General features: G+C 44.9%; 1 protein-coding gene across 2 annotated transcripts in view; it reads left to right on the top strand.

The window, feature by feature from the left end:
• LOC135224501 (tetratricopeptide repeat protein 39C-like) overlaps positions 1-20,302 on the top strand; it is a 245,508-nt gene that overhangs the window by 9,997 nt on the left and 215,209 nt on the right. For both annotated transcript variants that reach the window (XM_064263519.1, XM_064263517.1), the window contains exons 2-5: positions 6,307-6,453; positions 15,037-15,247; positions 15,676-15,907; positions 16,097-16,297. In XM_064263519.1, coding sequence (XP_064119589.1) covers positions 6,307-6,453; positions 15,037-15,247; positions 15,676-15,907; positions 16,097-16,297 — 791 coding nt within the window. The remainder of the gene's footprint in view (positions 1-6,306; positions 6,454-15,036; positions 15,248-15,675; positions 15,908-16,096; positions 16,298-20,302) is intronic.

Here is a 20,302-nt window from a genome sequence, read left to right as displayed (position 1 = left end):
GCTCTTCGTCCAGGGGACTGGATGGTGTCCCTGGACCTTCAGGATGCGTATTTCCATGTGCCAATTCATCCGGCAGCAAGGAAGTATCTGAGGTTCATGTTCCAAGGGAAAGTGTTCCAGTTCCGAGCGATGTGCTTCGGACTTTCGACTGCCCCTCAAGTCTTCACGGACATCATGAAGAATGTAGCTTATTGGCTACATCTGGAAGGGATCAGGATCTCATTATATCTGGACGATTGGCTAATAAGAGCCCAATCGGAGAAAAAATGTCTGGAGGACCTATTAGTTACTCTAAATTTGACAAAGTCCCTAGGACTTATAGTCAATCGCGAGAAATCCATGCTGACTCCCCCAGCAGAGTATTGTCTATCTGGGGATTCAGATGGATTCTCGGGATTTTCTAGCATATCCTTCCTTCGCAGGAAAGGAGAGAACGCTGCTTAGAAAAGGTGGCAGTCTTCTTAAGGAAAGAACATTGTTCCGCGAGGGGAATGGATGAGCTTACTGGGGACCCTCTCCCTCGATGGAACAGTTCGTTTCCTTAGGAAGACTACACCTACGACCCTTCAATTTTATCTGAAGGAGAAGTGGGATTGGAAATCCAACAATCTAGGAGATACGTTTCCAATCTCGAAAGGGATCAAGGAGAATATCCGTTGGTGGTTAGATCCACAGAAACTAAGCAAGGGAATCTCCCTTCGCTTACAGAACCCTCGCCTAGCGTTATTTGCAGACGCCTCAGATTCAGGGTGGGGAGCGACCCTAGGTTCGGAAGAAGTGTCAGGCACTTGGGAAGGAGAACAAGTGTCCTGGCACATAAACAAGAAAGAACTAACAGCCATTCATCTAGCGTTAGTTCATTTCGAGGAACAGGTCTCAGGTCTGGGGATTCAGATTCACTCGGACAACACAACAGCCCTCACTTATATAAAGAAACAAGGGGGGGCGCATTCCTTTTCCCTGTACGAATCAGCAAAGGATCTGCTGATTTGGGCTCAGGAAAGGAAGATCTCTCTTCTCACAAGGTTTGTGGCAGGGAGAGAAAATGTCCAGGCAGATCTGTTGAGCAGAAAAGAACAAGTCCTACCCACGGAATGGACTCTCAATCCTCAGATTTGCCAACAACTTTGGCATCTGTGGGGAAGGCCCAATATAGACCTGTTCGCGACCAACAAGAATCACAGATTAGAGACCTATTGTCTCCCCGATCTCGGATCCACAAGCAGTAGCAGTAGACAGCTTTCTGCTAGATTGGACGGGCTTGGACGCATACGCCTTCCCTCCTTTCAAGATAGTAGGGGAAGTATTGAGGAAGTTCACTTGCTCGGAAGGAACAAGAATGACCCTCATCGCTCCCTTCTGGCCAGCTCTCGATTGGTTCACAGAGGTGCTGGAGTGGTTAGTAGATTTTCCAAGATCGCTTCCACTGAGGAACGATCTTCTCAAACAACCCCACTTCGACAGGTTTCACAAAACCTCCCCGCTCTAAGTCTGACCGCCTTCAGACTGTCGAAGGACTTGTCAGAGCAAGGGGCTTTTCACGAGAAGTGGCGAAGGCTATTGCAAGAGCCAGAAGAGTCTCCACCTCTAAAGTATATCAGTCGAAGTGGGAGTTGTTTAGAAGATGGTGTAAGGGAAAGAAAATATCCTCTTCCAGTACCTCTGTAACTGAAATCGCAGATTTTCTCCTATATTTGAGAAAAGACTGTAACCTGGCAGTTTCAACAGTGAAGGGTTACAGAAGTATGCTGGCCTCAGTTTTTCGACATAGAGGAATAGATCTGACGAATAATAAAGATCTACATGACCTTATAAGGTCTTTCGAAACCACGAAAGACCATGTAATCAAGAAGCCTAGCTGGAACTTGGATGTGGTCCTCAAATTCCTGATGTCGGAAAAATTTGTACCGTCTCACGCAGCTTCGTTTAGAGACTTAACGAGAAAGTCATTATTCCTCTTTGCGTTAGCAACAGCCAAGAGAATTAGCGAATTGCAAGCTTTGGAAGGTAAAGTGGGTTTTAAGAAGGATTCAGCGATTTGCTCCTTTAAACCATTTTTTCTAGCAATAAATGAAAATCCTTCAAAGCCTTGGCCAAGAAGCTTTGAGATAAGAGGACTATCTTCATTAACAGGGAGAGAACTAGAAAGGACTTTGTGTCCAGTCAGGGCACTCAAGTTCTACCTGGAGAAGAAGAAGTTGCTGAGAGGTACAGAAGAAAGTCTTTGGTGCTCTGTAAGAGATCCGAAAAGATCGATGTCTAAGAACGCCCTTACATACTTCATAGAAGATGTAATAAGGGAAGCGCACCTTAAGTGCAATGAAGAGCATCTCAAGGTTCTCAGAGTGAGAGCTCATGAAGTGAGAGCCATAGCTACGTCTATGGCATTTCACAAAACATGGTCTCTTCAGGCTCTTATAGAGTCGACGTTTTGGAGATGTAATTCTGTGTTCGCCTCGAATTACCTAAGAGACGTTAAAATTTCGTACGAAAAGTGCTTTGCTCTGGGAGCGTATGTTTCGGCGAATTCAGTGCTGGGAGAAGGGGCTGAGGCTAATCCTTCCTAATTTAGTTTAGTGTTTAAATTACTTTTTATTGGTGGTTGTTTTTTTATTGGTTAATTGTCAGAGGGAATAGGGAACCCTCTTGCAATTCATAGATTATAACAATACTAACATGGTCAGGTGATCGGGATTGGCTTCAGTGCTCTTTGTGATTTTTTAATAACCTTAACTCTGTCATGTAAGAGGGCGAGTCTCCATTGATATGACAAAAGGTCAAGGCTCTACCATATAAGTGGGTCAGCCCCCATTGGTACGATCCAGTATAGGCTCTGTCGCGTAAGCGGGCTAGCCCCCATTGACACGATCCAAAGAGTTATTCAACCATTGGTTCATTCCTCGTTGAAACTCTTGAGGCAGGCAGACTCATCGACAGTAGTCATGAAGTCTTCAGCCCAATCAGGTAGGAACTATGGATTATTTTATCCAAGAACATAGGTTGTTTTTTCCCTGTTTTTTAATGTATTTAGTTTAAGTATTATTTTGTTTTTAGCTGTCTCTTGCCCGCCACCAAGGGTGCCAATCAGCTAAGTATATATCTGCTGGGTAAGTTTCTTGTACAAAAATGATATTGTTAAGATACAATAAAGTTTTGTACATACTTACATGGCAGATATATACGATTAATGGCCCACCCATCCTCCCCTCAGGAGACAGGTGGAAGAGAAATTATGGCTTAGAAAACGGGAATAGTTCCAGACCCCGCCACCCAGCGGTGGGAATGGTGGATCACCTGACCTACCTGTCGCGTGTGCCGCGAGTTTTGAAATTCTGTCGGGACGACCGAGTCTATAGCTAAGTATATATCTGCCAGGTAAGTATGTACAAAACTTTATTGTATCTTAACAATATCATGTTGCATTGCTGGAATTGGCGATGAAGGGCTTCTACCTCATCCTTGGTGTCGACTTGCACGAAGATATCGTCTATGTAACAGGCATCAGGCATATTTGCCGGGGTCCTGGCTCTGGGCAAAGATCCTCTCTTCCACGGTGCCCATATAGAGGTTGGCAAAGAGGACCCCCAAAGAGAGCCCATGGCAATACCATTTTTCTGGCGGAACATCTTTCTTTGGTGGGTGGAGAAGGGAGCCCTCTTTGTACAGATGTCCAGCAAGGTGCGCAAAGAATCTTCCGAGATATTGAGTGGGGCCGTTGATGGGTCTCGGTAGACGCGATCCAAGATGATGTCGGTGGTCTTGTTGACGGGAACTTTGGTGAAGAGGGATTCTATGTCTAGGGACATTATGATGCCAGTGCCGGGGGAGTCATGAATTTCTTCAAGGAACTCCACCGATGAACTCAGGCTATAGCGGCTCGAGATGTAGGGAGTAAAAATTTGATTGAGGCGCTTGGCCAAGTCATAAGTTGGGGGGGGGGGGGGGGTTGTTTGTCTGGCTGATAATCAGGCAGAGAAGGTTGCCTTCTTTATGGGTTTTCACGTTCCCGTAGAGGTAACCAAGGCTGAAGTCCCTTTGGATGGGCGGAAGGTGGACTGTGTTAGTTGCTGCATTGATGGTACTGATGACACGGTTAGCGTCCCTTTTGATGTCTTCCATGGGTGTCGTAAATAGGATTTTTCTCCACTCAGAACCTCTATTCAGCGCATAGTAGACTTTTTGGTCTTCCTCAGGGATGAGAAAGGCTTGCCTGTTTCTGCCATCAGAGGCTACAGGATGACCCTGAGTTTAGTGTTACGTCTTAGAGGTGTCGACATCTCCTCATCCTGGGAACTCTCCTTGCTTTTTAAGGGGTTTGAGCAGTCGTGTTCTCCAAGAGTACTCAAGCCTCCAACATGGGATATTTTCTTGGTCCTGAGAAGTTTCACTAAAGCTCCTTATGAGCCTTTACGTTGTTCATCAGACAGGAACTTTACGCTCAAAACGGTTTTCCTCCTGGCCTTGGTTTCTTCGAAGAGAGTGGGGGAGCTTCATGGCCTGAGCTATGATGTGAAGCACACCAATGGTTGGGGGTCAGTGTCCTTTGAATTTGTCCTGGAATTTGTGGCTAAGACCCAGAATCCCTTGATGCAGGATGACAGGTTCGCCTCCTTTTCCATTCCATCACTGGATGATTTTGTGGGCAGTGATTCTCAAGAGCTCTTGTTGTGTCCTGTCAGAGCTCTGCGTTGCTATCTTAAGAGGTCACAACATCTTAGGCCAGGTTGTCGCAGGCTTTTTGTTAGCACAGGGTTTCTCAGAAAGAGGTGTTCCAGAATACAATCTTTTTGGTTACATGGGGTGTTGGTCTCTCTGGCTTTCAAGAAGAATTTGGCTGTTCATAGAGTTTTGAGCGCTTGTACGTACTTGGTTACGTTAGTCCACGTTCACTTCTTTTCGATCTTAAGGATGTTGCCCACAGATCTATTGACACTTTTTCCTTGGGTCCTGTGGTGGCTGCCCAACAGATCTTGTAACTCATCGTTGCCCTTAACTGGGCATGTTTTTATCTTACCTAAGATGGCTGTGTGGAAGAGAGAACAAGTGAGTTGGCTGGTCTCTTTCTTTCTCTTGTTCCTTTCCTTCGTCCTATGGGCGGGTTGAGAAATAGACTTGTCATTTGCTGGACTGGTCTGATATAGGTGAGTAAGGTAGTTATACTGGTAGTTTGGTTGCTTTGTGTTCAAATAGTCAAACCCTCTATTCAGTAGCATATACTCCCCTCTCTAGCAAGGGTGAGTGAGGAGTAATAAAGAACCTTGATGCATTGGTTTGTTATCAAACAGTCTGAATTTCTCTTTAGTTCCCTACTGCAATGACTTTTCCCATATATCATTATATGCAACCCAGTTGGCTGAGTTGTTGGACATCAGTTTATCTAGCTTCTCACGGGCATTAGTTCCTCTCCTGTAGATATTTCTTTTGGAGTTGGACTGGTGGGTTGGCCCCCAACCAGTTTAGGATGTCTGTACCTCCCACCAAGTATAAATCTATCCTATTGGTAAGACCGAAGGTTTGTTCACGTATGAGCAAATGATAAATTTTCTAAGACAATTTGTATTTTACATAGTTACAAACCTGGGGTCTTAACGATTTACTGCCCACCTCTAGCCGCCCCTCTGTCATCTTATGACATCCTGAGTTGGGAAAGACTAAACGCGATAGCGTGGGTGTGCGGTCTTTGACCAGTTTTCACCCGATATACGCACACATTGCCAGATCTCACAGATTCCTTGCTTTTTCAATCTCCAATTATTTAACCAGATCCAGCTAGGTGCTAGAAAATTATACTTTTGTTAAGACCTCACGTTTGTAGCTATGAAAAATACAAATTGTCTTAGAAAATTTGTCATTTTTACCATGGATTATAGGTGACAAGTTTTCATGCTATTTGTAAGATAATTACATGGTGAAGTGCTACATAAGCTTTGATTATTTTAGATTTTTTTTTATAAATGTCTTAGATAATTTACACAGTACAAAATGGAAATTTGGGCCCTCTAGTTAGGTACTACTGTACGTTGAAACTATTAGATTTTAATTAGTTGCAAATTTTATATAAGTTTGAAATCTCTCCAATATTTGTGTAGCTGTTGTCAATATAAGTCTTTACATACAGTTAATTAAATGCCCTACCTCAGTGTAACTTACTAGATGGTACAAAAGATATACTGTATAGAAATATAATTTGGAGATTGACTGCATTTTAGGACATCCTTGTGAAAGTGGAGAATTTTACTTAGTTTGGTTAAACTAAACTATTTCTTACCATTGAAACTAGCTGTTAATTTTTTTCTTTTTTTTCAGAATGCTGTCATGTCTTTTGAAGATGAGAAGGTCAACCATAGTATGGAAACACTGCGGAACATGGAGCGAAGATGTGGGGGTGGGGAGAATGGATGGTTCTCTTCGGTGAAGAACATAGTCTTAGGGAGTAGAAATGGCCAAGAGCAAGTAAGTCTCTTATGATGTTTGTTACTTTGGTGACAGTGTATTGTGAAGCTGTTGATATGGAAATTGCACTCAGAAAAACGTAGCAGTGGCCTAAGTGAAGTGCAGTACGTAGTAAAGTTTGCTGGATTAATGGAGATAAAGCTATCACACTAGTAAAGAAAACAAAAGCATAAATTTCACAAATGAGACTTGTGCTTATCATGGCAACAGATACTTGTGCTTTCTGGGCTCAGCCTGTATCGCTCCGTGAAATGCTTCCTTTAGTGTTCATTTCTAAGGTAAAATATTGCTATAATTACCAGAGAAAAACTAAAATCGTAATGCCAGAATAGACTGGCTCGCTCACCTTTAATAAAGGTGTCAGTATGGTATCTGGGGCGAGTGGAAACCACTACCTGAGGTCCCTTGCCATTTAGGTTCTCCCTTCCTCAATATCCCTCGTCTACAGAGGAGCTGATCCAAGGCCCCGCTACCCGCTACTACTACGACTAGCGCCTTTGTTTTCATTCCTTTCGATAGCATTGCTCACACCACACGCATTTTTTCCTTGTGCTGTGTTTTTCTCTCGTTTGGGTTATCACTCATCATCAACATGGATCTTCAAGCTTCTGCATCCAAGTTAAGTACTGCTTTTAATGTTTGGGATAATTTTGAGACGGTTTTTGACATTTTATGCCAAATTATCTTAGGTTATATGTGCGAGCGGTAACACGTGCGTTGCCGGTCCCACGCCGCCTTCTTGGCTCGCCAGCCGCGTGATGATTCCCTGCTTTTTTGCACCAATTGGTCTCCCATACTAATTGGTCTCGATTGCACTTTAGCAGTACTCTATATATATTTATTTTAAGATGCATTTGCCATGTTGTTTTAAGTTTTTAGTCTGTTCACGGGGGATAGCCTACTTCCGAACCGCATGCTTTTGGTCGTGGCGCTCGCTTTCCTTTCTTGCATGGAGGTTGTCATCTCAACCCTTGTTTATCAGTAAGATAGGATCTATTGTCTTGTTTTCCTTACGAAGGACCCTAGTTCCTTCGTAGCACTCCGTCCTTGAGTCACCCTAGCCACTTGCCCCCCGATCATTCGTTACGGCATCTAGGCTAAGCCACTCTGAGTTTCTAGGCTAGCTTTTCCTCCATTGGATTTTGCTTAACCTAGTTTCTCAAGGACCTTCTCTTTCTCTCTCACTCCCTTTTATTTCACTCCTCCCCCCGTGTTAGGACAGGATATTTATGTTATGTGTTCTCCTTATAGCCAGCACTTAGTTGGCCTAGGTCTTCTTAGATCGACTGGCCTCTCACACCGCGTGACTGTTCACCTGGCTGAGAGTGTCCCCAGTTGATCACGTACAAGCCACCCTGCTACCGACCCCTCCCAGCTCCCCCCTCCTCCCCCTCCTCGCTCACCCACTTTGGTGGAGTGACGACTCGCTCCCATCCGAGTCTCCTAAGGGGGGGGGATTCACTGGGGGCACAGTCGGTGAACAGGCCTGCCGTACTCTACCGCGCTGTTAGTGGTGAAGGGGGGGGTACCTCGCTTGACCGAGCCATGGTTGGCCACCAGGCGCGGGAGAGTGGGACACTCCTCCACCCACTAGGTAGGGTATCCCTCTCACTATCTAGGAAGCCCACCCTTCCCCACCCCGCTTCGGCGGCCTCAGGACTCCGGCACACGCCGGACCTGACCTCGGGATAGCATTGCTTCCTTAGATATGTGAAGGCTCCGACCTATCTATGTGATTTCGTTGCATGCATATTTTATTACACATAACATCCACCTTCTATTATAAGTTTTTTACCCGGCGGAGTACCCAACTCCGCCAGGTATTTTAACCATTCCACTCTGTTACGGCTTGCTCTTCACCCTGTGTCTAACTTGGGTTATCCCTCACTCCAGCATATGGAGGACAGCTTGAATCCACTTAATCGGTCAGATTTTATATCTCGGGCGTCGCCGGAGCTACAGTGGAATCTCTTAGTTCCCATTATCTGCCTAGGATGTCCCTATAAGCATACACGGGGCGCCGGAGCTAGTAGTAACAGAGTGATAAGTTATCGTGCATGATATATGCTGACACCGGAGTTACTCCGGCAGCATTAGCATACCGCACACAACCACGGACCTACTCCGAAAGGTTGTTGATGATACTCATGTATCATTTGACTTACAGGTTACCTGTTGTCTGGAGGATGGGTGCAACGCCGTTCTCCAGGAACCCTGTGGGCACGTGGTCTGCCGGGCCCATGCCGCCTGTGCAGTTCGCATGGAGGACTACGTAGTTTGGCACCATGAGAACTGCGCCATCTGCTACGCTTTGGTTAACGAAGCCACCTCCGGGGTATGTAACACTCCGGCCTCTTCATAATGTTACAATGTGAATCAATATACTGTAATGTACACTTTGGTACTAGGTTAAGTCTATTTCTAGTGTTAAGTATTAATAATAGCCCTGCTTACAGGGAGCGCAAGCAGTCCGGGAAGCCGCCTTATCCACCCTAAAGGTATGGGTTGGCGGTTTTGGACGCAACTCTGCCAAGGGCCAATCCTACATCCTTGCCCAGGACATGGCCACCCTTATCTTCCCAGGGGTGAAGAAGGGATCTGTGGTGGATCCGGAAGTGGCCGCTCCTCTGATCGCCAGGATTCAGGAAGCAGTGGCATCCCTTACGGAGGAAGGCATCGCAGAAGGGGTAGCGGGGGAAGTGGCAGCCCTCGACCTGGACTGCGAGCCCATGGCTATAGACGACATGGGCAACGGTAAGAATGGTAGCGAGGCAGGTTTAGTAGGGGCTCAAGGGTTTGCCTTGAGTCCATCTTTGTCTTCTTCTCCTTCTACTTCTACTTCTTTCCAAGGGTTCGCCGATAGACCGCAGTCGGTTAGACCGAAGTCCTTGTCGGCGATCCCTAAAGTTAAAAGCAAGAAAGACTTCAAGTCTAAGCAAAAGTCCCTGCAGAAGAGGTCAGGAACCAAGCTTGCCACTACGCCACCGGCTCATAATCCCGGGGCAGTCAAGCCAAAAGTCACTTTCCCACCAAAGGGATCGAGGACCAAGGTTCCCAAGAAGGCTCAGCCTTCCTCCTTTGACCCTGATGCTTTCTCGGATAGCATCATGCAGTGGATGGGCAACATGGTTGGGGACTTGGTTCAGACCAAGTTCCAGGAAATGTTGGCCCAGCTGTCAACTACGCTGGAAGCACCAGGACAAACTATCCAATCCTTGTCGGAGAGGATAGTAGCCCAGGAGAACATGATGTCCGGTCTCCGAGAGAGTATGGCAGCAGGACAAGCACAGCCCGGCCAGGCAACTCAGGTATTGCTGATGCCGGACTCATCCAACCTCCCTCCATTTAAACCGAACAACCCATGGAGGGTAGCAGCACACGCCCCCTTCGCAGAGGGCATGCTGACCATTGAGGGTTGTGGAACTCGAAGGCTAGAGGACTTCGAGTTTTATCCTGAGGGACTCCAACCCCCTTTCTTTGGCTATGTCCATTTAACGGATGCCACCATGAGCAGGGAGGATAAAGTCCCGAAGGAAATGGTAATCCCTTCTAATCCTCCCCCGGGACCAAGCTCAACAAGCTTGGCGCCAGAATCTTGATGAATGGGAATGCAGAAATACGAAAGTTACTGCATTCAAGAGCCCATTTACAATTTTCATGGTAAATGAGGACACTCCATTGCCATTCATCTCAAAAGTGACAGAGGCAACAGCCCAGGCAGTCCTGAAAGACAAGCCTATGCCTCAGCTCTGGGAGACGGAACCGACTTCCCTTCTGCTCCCTGGATCAGCGGAGTTCTACTCTGATGCTCCTGCCACCTTTTCAGTGGGCAAACTCAAGCTGGACTGCGGTAACACGCTGTTCAGCGAGAGGTTGCCTAAACTGTCAGAGGCCCTAATTCAAGCGGAATGCGACGCTAGGATGAGGCTCAGTAGGTCCCTCAGTTCGCTAACGATGACCGAGATGGCGTCTCTTATCTATGGACAAGAGACGCTATTTAAAATCATGACTAAGTCACTACTGCATACAATGCAGTGTGACTTGTATGATTTTATGGTAGTGCGGCGTAAAAACATGTTCTGGCAGAAGCTACTATCCGCCATGAACCGAACAAATTGATCGCCTCATCCATATGGGGCACGGACCTCTTCCCCGCCACCGCTGTGAATGAGGTTCTGTGCAAAGCGGCTAGAGTGAACCAGAGCCTGAAGATTCGTTGGGGACTCGTGCCCAAACGCAAACCCGAGTTTACTGGATCAAATCCCAAATCAAAAAAGAGACCTAGGAAGTTCCAGCCCTTCCAGGCTCCCCAACAGACTCTAATGCAGGCGGTTCCGGTACCCCAAGTACCTCAACCGTCAACATCCAAGGCACAGCCGCAACAGCAGTTTGTGTTGTTGACCCAACCAGCACAATCCCAGGCTTCGACTTCTTTTGCAGTTTCTGCGCCCTTTTATGCGACCTATAAATCTCAGTCCTTTCAACCGTTCAATAGGTTCGCTAGATGCAGCAGAGCTAGGGGTCCCTCCCGTCACCGGGGCGCCGGAAGAGCCACTAACCGGGGCAAGGGCTTTCGGGGAGCACGAGGTGGTCGTCCATCAGCAAACCAGTGAGAATCCCCAGGTAGGAGGGAGGCGGTACCTCTACCAACATCGGTGGGGGTTCAGCAATTGGGCACAGAGCATTGTGACCAAAGGTCTGGGGTGGAGTTGGCTTCAAGGTCCTCCTCCATCCAACACCTTTTACCAAAAACCAACAGCGGAGTTGGTAGAGTATACCCAAGAACTTCTTCAAAAGAGGGTAGTATCAAGAGTCAGAAACTTAAAGTTTCAAGGGCGCTTGTTCAGCGTGCCAAAGAAAGACACAAACAAATTAAGAATAATTCTAGACTTGTCCCATCTGAACTCATTCATTCACTGCAACAAGTTTCGAATGCTGACTGTTTCACAGGTGCAGACCTTACTTCCCCGTGGGGCCGTCAGCACCTCTATAGATCTTACAGATACGTACTATCATGTCTCAATAGCAAGACACTTCTGCCCATTCCTAAGCTTCAAACTAGGAAAGAAGGCTTACTCCTTCAGAGTAATGCCATACGGGCTCAACATAGCGCCCAGAATATTCACCAAGTTGGCGGAAACAGTAGTACAGGAGTTGAGAACTCAGGGAATAATGTTAGCAGCCTATCTGGACGATTGGCTCGTATGGGCCACAGGTATCGAAGAATGCCACAAGGCGACGGTCAAGGTAATTCAGTTTCTGGAATATTTAGGGTTCCAGATAAACAAAACCAAGTCTCGGCTGACACCGGAGTCCAATGGGACTTAAACTCTCATACTCTATCAATTCCGCCGTTGAAGAGAAGAGAAATAGCCGAGGCCACAAGGCAATTTCTCAAAAACAAACAGACGTCCCGGAGGAACCAGGAAAGAATCCTAGGATCACTCCAATTTAATTTGCATCAGTAACAGACGTTCTGTTGGAAGCCAAACTAAAGGATATAAACCGGGTTTGGCGCTCAAAAGCAAACCGGAGATCCCGGGACAAAATGGCTCCCATTCCGGCAATCTTACGCAAGAGGCTCCGCCCTTGGACAGAAATCAAGAATCTGTCAAAGACAATACCCTTGCAATTTCCTCCGCCGGCCCTAGTAGTCCACACAGACGCCTCACTAAGCTGCTGGGGCGATTACTCACAGTACAAAAAGGTACATGGAACCTGGTCTCTAACATTCCGCCAGCTACACATCAATGTACTGGAAGTTATGGCAGTGTTTCTCACCCTGAAAAGGCTACAACCAGCCAAGAAGTCTCATATCAAGTTGGTATTGGACAGTGCGGTAGTAATCCACTGCATAAACAGGGGTGGCTCCAAATCGAGCCATGTGAACCATGTCATGATAGCCATATTTGCCTTATCAGACAAGAACAAATGGCACCTGTCAGCCACTCACCTAGCAGGAGTCAGAAACGTGGTGGCAGACGCCCTATCACGATCCGTCCCGCTAGAATCGGAGTGGACATTGGACAAGGAGTCATTCAGATGGATCTGTCAACAGGTACCAGGACTTCAGATGGATCTCTTTGCCACAGAGTCGAACCACAGACTCCTTGTTATGTGGCTCCCAACCTGGACCCTCTGGGCTACGCCACGAACCCTATGGCTATAGATTGGAATGTATGGAAGAGAATTTACCTCTTTCCTCCAGTGAATCTACTCCTGAAAGTCCTGAACAAGCTCAGGACGTTCAAGGGTCACATTGCACTAGTAGCCCCCAATTGGCCCAAGAGCAATTGGTTCCCTCTACTATTGGAATTAGGACACCGGCCTCAACGGATTCCCAATCCCAAACTGACGCAGATGGTTCAAACGCGGACTGTGTCCGCTTCCTCAGGAATTCAGAAAGCCCTAACTTTATGGACTTTATGAAGTTTGCAGCTCAGAAAGATGCCAACATAGATCCTCGGAACATCCTGTTCTTAGAATCTGACAAACGGTAATCGACCTTGCGTCAATATGACTCAGCAGTTAAGAAACTAGCTATATTTTTAAAGGACTCAGATGCACAAACCATGTCCACGAATCTGGCCATAACCTTTTTCAGAACCTTGTTCAAAAAAGGTCTAGCAGCTAGCTGTACAATTACTACTACCAAATCAGCTCTTAAGAAGATCTTCCAATTTGGTTTCAATATATGTAGATCTAACAGATTCGTACTTTTCATCCATTCCAAGAGCTTGTGCAAGACTCAGACCATCTGAGAGGCCCAGGACGGTCTCATGGTTTTTAAACGATGTCCTTGAATTGGCTTCTGACACTAATAATGACTCATGTAATTATATAACCCTCTTAAGGAAAACGTTATTCCTAAAGTTTAGCCTCAGGAGAACTACTTCTATCACCAGATCGTCAATTTCTAGCTAAAAATGAGGACCCACAAGAGAGATGGGCCCCATGGAAGATTGTCCCACTTCCCCAGGACCCATCCCTATGTCCAGTTAATTCTCTAGGAGCATATTTAAACAGGACTGCCCTGATATCTTCAGGCCCCTTGTTCATTAGGGAAAAAGGCTGAACTATTTCCCTAAAAGGGATTAGACAAATTTTGTATTTCATAAAACAAGCTAACTTGGAATCCTTTCCAAGGGCGCATGATGTTAGGGCAGTAGCCACCTCCATTAATTATTTTCAACATATGAATTTTGACGATCTTAAGAAGTACACAGGCTGGAAATCTCCGACAGTATTGAAGTCTTTAGAGGCCCTTAAATTTCCAGCAGTGGCAGCCGGAAACACAGTTTCCCCTGACATTCATAATTAATAATAAGTGGTTATATAGCCTATATCTCTTACATCTCTCTCTCTCCTACCTGCCTCACTAGCATTCTTGCCGTAGCTTGGTCGTTACTGGGTTCATACTTTACCTTGGATAGCACTTTCTGTATATATGTATCATTTGTATTGTATATATATTTGTATCTGGGTCTAATTTCCGTTGTAATAATTTGTTACTGGTGTGTGTTATTTGGACCTTTGTGGGTTATTTAACCCCACTGTGTAGATAAGTTAGTTTTAAGGATCATTGTACATTATAGTATTTAACTCTAATCGAGTTTTAATTCACCTGTAATTATTGACTATCTACACTTTTTCCAAGCTGGTGGAGCCAATTCTCTGGCACTATTTCATGGAGCGACACAGGCTGAGCCCAGAAAAGGGATTTTGACGAAGGAAAAATCTATTTCTGGGCAAGGACCTGTGTCGCCCAGTGAAATCCTACCCCACTTTTCTTCCACACCCTTTTTGGCCCAGCTTGGGTACTATCTACAGGAATGAAAAGAAAGGCCCTAGTTGTAGTAGTAGCGGGTAGCGGGGCCTTGGATCGGCTCCTCTGTAGACGAGGGATATTGAGGAAGGGAGAATCTAAATGGCAAGGGACCTCTGGTAGTGGTTCCCACTTGCCCCAGATACCATACTGACACCTTTATTAAAGGTGAGCGAGCCAGTCTATTCTGGCATTACGATTTTAGTTTTTCTCTGGTAATTATAGCAATATTTTACCTTAAAAATGAACACTAAAGGAAGCATTTCACTGGGCGACACAGGTCCTTGCCCAGAAATAGATTTTTCCTTCGTCAAAATCCCTTTTTACATTACAAAATACATACTGAGTTACAATAAAATGGGAAACGGGTTGATAAAAGATGTTCAGAGCAAGGAAAATAGTCTTAGAAGTAGCTGAAGATGATAATATTTTTAACAAGTGTCTTAGTTGAACAACAGCACTCAAAGGTCTCTGCTGAAGGGTACTTGAAATGGGAAAAGTCGAGCTAGGCGAGATAGACAAAGATAGAGATGGACATAAGGACTAGGGCCAAATTAGATTTGAGGCAGAAATTGCACAATATGTAGTCTCAATAGGTGTATTCCCTTGTAAGTAAAACTTGATGTACAAATGGTCATGATGATGATGGGACATAGCAGAAAAAATTTGTAATGAAAGAATAGTTTTGAATTGTTTAATATGTTTTAAGATTTATCATTGCTGATGTTAACTCTTCAATCATAAACTTTTTTCCCCAGGGAGATGAGCCAGGCCTGCAGTTAGAGCAGCAAGTGATCTTAGCTGACTGCCAAGTCCTCCTGGCAATACTCACTTTCCTTCAGCAGGAGATTGGCTCCTATGTCAAGGGAGGATGGGTCCTCCGCAAAGCCTGGAAAGTGTATGAACATGCTTATGCAAAAGTCAAGAGGATGTACAAGCAGACCTGTAGTGAAGCACCTGAAGCACCATGTAAGTACGGTATTCTTTCATTAGTTTCTGCATGTTTGAATAATATACAAGTACAATCTTGAGACTGACATTCTGATTCTGGCATTCTGATTCTGGCATCATTAAATGATTTTTAATGGCAACCGCACTTCTTACAACCATATCTGTAAATATCATTTTCATGAAATCCATCACCATGATGGGGAGAATGAATGGCAGAAAGTAAAAAATTTTTAAGTCATAAAAAAACAGGTATGTATTGTATCTCAGAATTGAGTGGTACAATTTAGTGTTTGTATTGAGGACAAGCAGTAGAAGAATGGTTTAGTGATAAAATTCATATTTTTCAAAGATTTACAAAAATGCCTTGTTTTTTCATATTGGAAATTTGTTAAATCTTGTATAAGAGTGGTACTTTATCCCAGATGGATTTGTTTTAATTTTTCCAGCTCCTCTCAATGAAGACACCTTTGAATCCTTTGCTAGTAATACTAAAGAACTTCAGAGCCCTGGGTCTTGGTCTGTAGGCTCAATGGGAGTTCCAGGCCCAGCCAACAACAGTTCACCCCCAGAGCTCTCGTCACCTTCAACTTCAGCCTTGGGGCTTCGTATACCTCTCTCTAAATCAGTACCTAATTTGAAAGGCTTTTTGAATTCAAATCAAAAGCACCAACAAAAAAGGTAGGTATATTGAATGTTAACATATAAAAATTAATATACAAGTTCCAGGTTTGCATAAGCTTATAGATTCCATCAAGTCAAGTTTTTCAGTGTTCACTGCTCTTATCAGTGACTGATGGCTTTTATCTTAAATTCCTAACCATATTACAGATTTTTAGAGGAATAATTGCAGTTTCCCTCATTTTTCAGAGCCTTACCACCTGACCTGGTATCAAGATTGATGGCCTCTGTGAGTTTTGGTTATGGCTTGTTTCAACTGTGTATGTCGCTACTACCTCCGTCCTTGTTGCGGCTGGTACATGTCCTTGGTCTACAGGGAGACAGACTTGCTGGACTCTCTGCTTTAATGTTCACTCGAAAATCAAACGACATGAGAGCTCCTTTAGCAACGTAAGAGACTGCAGTTTGGATTTTTTCAGGGTTATGTTTGACAATTTTTCTTGAATTTTGTATTGCAATACACTCCCTGAACACCTGAATGAGCCCTGGTCACTGACCACCCCAAACTACATCCCCACAAATTTTCCAACAAAGTGGGTATTTAACTGTCAGCGCTACCAACGCTGCAGGTAAAATTTGTCCACTGAGTTACCTGTGATAACGTTGGCAATGCTGCTGCAAGTACTGGCCCCCAGAGGCCTACCTCCTCAATTGCTATTGGTTCGCCGTGCTGCGAGGACATGTCCCGCATCAGGCGAACCTTTTGGTCTTAACCCAACCCCCACTAAACAGATTTGGTCTCTGGATACTGGATTATGAACTTGGCCTTTTTATATTATGACTACACTTCTGGGTTTGTCTTCGGTTTGATCTGAATTTTGGAACTTCTCCTGGTGTCAACCTGGTTTGGTATTGGACTCGAGATGGATAAGCTACATAAAGAAACATCGTTAGCCAATGCCTCTACGTCTGCTTTGTCTACTGCTGCGACTATGAGCAACCTGCTGGTGAAGATATCGGCACACATCGGTCCTGCACGGCATGCAAGCGGAGGAGTAGATGAGTACTTTTAAACATGATCGGCATTCTCTATGCATTACATGTTGGAAGGTTCAGTGTAGCATCAGACAAAGGTGTGAAGAGTGTAGGGATTGGTCTTTAGAGCCAATGGAAGATTACTTAAAGCACAGTAAATCCTTAGCTTCCAAGAGTAAGTGTAAGTCAGACGTAGAATCACAGTCAGTAGATAAAGAAGCTATAGAATCATCAGAGTTGTTTAGGAAGTTAGAAGACAGGTTGTCATCTAGCATGTTTAGTTTATTTTCTAATTTTATGACTTAAGTTAGTTGAAAGTAAGGTTAATAGTATTACATAAGTGATTCAATCGTTCTCTTTCAGCCCCCCTGCCTGTTCCAGAACCAGCCCTAACAGGTGCTAGGGGTCATGGGTTTCGTCGTTGGATCCTTCTGAGGTTTTATTTCCTGCTTCGAAGTCTCTTCAACAGAAGCTTCAAAGTCTGTAGGTGGGAGTGTGGATGTGGTTTCAGTGTCGGATGCTGAGATTCTGGATAGTATTCCTTCATCTTCGAAGGTTCCTTTTCCCTCAATGGATAAGTTTGGGTTATATTTTGGTGGCAGTAATTTGGATAACCAAGGTATTAATTTAGCTGGGTTTAATGCAAATTTGTTAGGTTTGTCTCAGTGGTACAGGTTATTAGTGAGACAATGTTTCCATTTTGGTTTTTCTAATATTCTCGATCACATACTGAAGGATTTCCCAGAGTTTATTAATGAGGTTTACCAAGATTATCAGGGGGGAACAGAGTTGGTTTATTTTCTTTCTCTAAAAACTATGGCTGCTTCTTCTGCTTTGGAGCCTTCCCTTCCAACTTTGCATTTTAAACCTTCTTCTAGGGTCTTTACACAATCAGCCTTTTCAGGTCTCTCTTTGCAGTTCATCTTGGAGTCTTTGTTCATGCAGCCTGATTCTATATCTTCAACCTTAACTCCTATTTTTCAAGCAGGTTTGCAGACTTCTTGCTTGCATGCTTTTCAAGTGGTTGTAGAACCTTCCGTGAAGACGTATTTACATCCTATGATGGGTTTAAGACATAATGTCTCTGTTGCGGTTCATGCGGGGGCTTCTGTAATGGGTGATTCGGTTGTGCCATCGTCAAAAGTAACAGTTCTGATTGTATCCTTAGTCCCTCTTTTCACTAGAGTAGATGGTAATCTTCATTCGGTGATTCCGATGGGCTCCGCAGTGTGTAGCATACCCGTAGAGGCACCTTTGAGTGCAGTTGTCCAACTTCGGTAGTGGGCACTCCAGTGGTTACTCCCAGTGTGGCTTCTTCCCGTTTCCCTCCTCCAACTTCTTTCTCAACTTTCCCTGGGGGTTTGTCTGTTCCTCTGTTTAAGGTGTGCAATTTTGGTTATGATCTGGTTCCGTGTTATTCGAGAGTAATTACTCCCCCTCCATTTATCAATGTAACTTCTGCTCCGGATATCCATCCAGTTGGGTTTGTGATTCAGCCTAGGTTAGGTGGAGCAGGTGTTGCGGCTTCTCCCACCGCCATCTTGAATTGAGAAGGCCTGAGAGACCCGAGCATGAGTCATCACCAGACATCTGAGTCTGGCCATGCGTTTCCATTCACAACTTTGTATTTCTGGGATTGACCTGTGTTGCCCAGTGAAATGTTCCTATAGCACTCATTTCTAGGTATAAATAAATGCTAAATATACCAGAGAAAAAAGCTATATGGAATGCCAGAGTTACTACCTCTGGATCGATCACCCTCATTGGGTGTCGGTATAGCATCAGGGGCGAGTGGAAGCCACTATCACAGATACTTTGCCAATTAGGTCTCTCCTCTCTCAAAATCCCCCGCCAGAGAGGTGCCGTTACAACGGCTACCTTCCGCTCGTCACTACTACCTCTACCAAGAACCCTCATTCCTTTCATAGCACTTGCAACGTGAACCGCTTTAGTTTTCACTTGTGATTATTTTGCTATATTTTTTATTATAATGTCTTTTGATCTTCAAGAAGCATCTTCATCTAAGTTGAGTATATTATTTGTTGACTTTGAACGCGGTTAGGCAACAGTTTGCCCTTATTTGCAAAGTTTATGGTTGAGGTGTTTGTATGTTGTGTATGTGGAGGAAGCCCTCATCCAGAGAGCCGCCATGTTTACATCAAGGTACCGCATTACTCAGTCCTCTCAACTTTTTTATTTCGATGCATAGCTTATTTTCACCACTATTGCACATCACAGTAAGCGTTACTGTTGTCGTGAAATTTTACCATTTCGCTCCTGATGTGTACCGATAGGCTTATGTATCACTGTTAGAGCCATTACATTTTTTGGCCTTATTTAGAGGGTTTCCCTCGTTAGTCATCGTCCTTCATGAGCGATTTGGTTCCCTCACGAGAGTGCTGTTTTATTTTTTAATCTACTTCATGTGTGAGTAGTGTGTTTGAGGCGGGCTAGGCTAGCTAGCCTAGTACTACGCCAGTTATTAATTTTGGAGGTAAAGGAAAGCCCTCATCCATCCGCTATGCTCATGCATGTTGTGTATGTGGTATTATTTGTATTATCTTATTATAATATTATATTGATATGCTAATTTTATTTTGATGAGGTTAGTTTGGAAGTCCTACCAACCCTAGCCTACCTGACCAGATCAAGGCCTAGGTTTTGGAGGGTAGGCTTGGCGTTTGAGAGTGCTACTCGCTACATAGTTGGTACTAGTACTGGCTTACCTGACCAGACCGACATATTGGTTTTGGAGGGTGATCCATCACTAGAGTTCCTTTCTTGTTACGTAAATATAGGTGCTAGGCCTGTCTTACCTGACTAGGTCAATATGTTTGATTTTGGAGGGTTAGGTTAGGCTCTATAGTGTCCTCTTTCTTGACGTACTAGTAGGCGCTATCCTAGCCTACCTGACCAGATCGGTGTATCCGATTGTGGAGGGTTAGGCTAGGCTCGTAGATGGGCTTGCCTTTACTTGTCGGCATTTCCAATAATTCCTTATCAATAAATTTTGTAAAGTATAACCTTGGCCGTTACCTCCTTTAGGGTGTCAGTTGGCATGCCGCCTTCTGCCCCTTTAGTAGTAGGCTACTTCACGGCTTCTCGGAGGGTGGTAATCACCTGACCGGTTGCTGTTGCCAGGTGATTACTAGTCTACCATTCTCCTCCGGGCTCTTCCTTCCGTTCCGGACTCGTTCCGGTGCTTCGTTAGCTCGCTGACCAAGTAATCCTACCGGTGAACAGCAGCTGGAGCATCGAGCACTGTTCCGGGGGATTAGTCGTAGGAGGTTAAGGATTAGTAGATTATGTAGTCTCTGTTGGTATGTCTCCGGGCCTGTGTTTATTCCGGTGAGGTGTGGTCTACCATCACATGCGCCAGAATTTTATACGCCGGAGTTCTATGTACCGTTGTTCCTGCCG

Source organism: Macrobrachium nipponense, chromosome 12 (assembly GCF_015104395.2).
Source record: "Macrobrachium nipponense isolate FS-2020 chromosome 12, ASM1510439v2, whole genome shotgun sequence".
Lineage (NCBI taxonomy): Eukaryota > Metazoa > Arthropoda > Malacostraca > Decapoda > Palaemonidae > Macrobrachium > Macrobrachium nipponense.
This window is presented reverse-complemented; position numbering and strand designations above follow the sequence as displayed.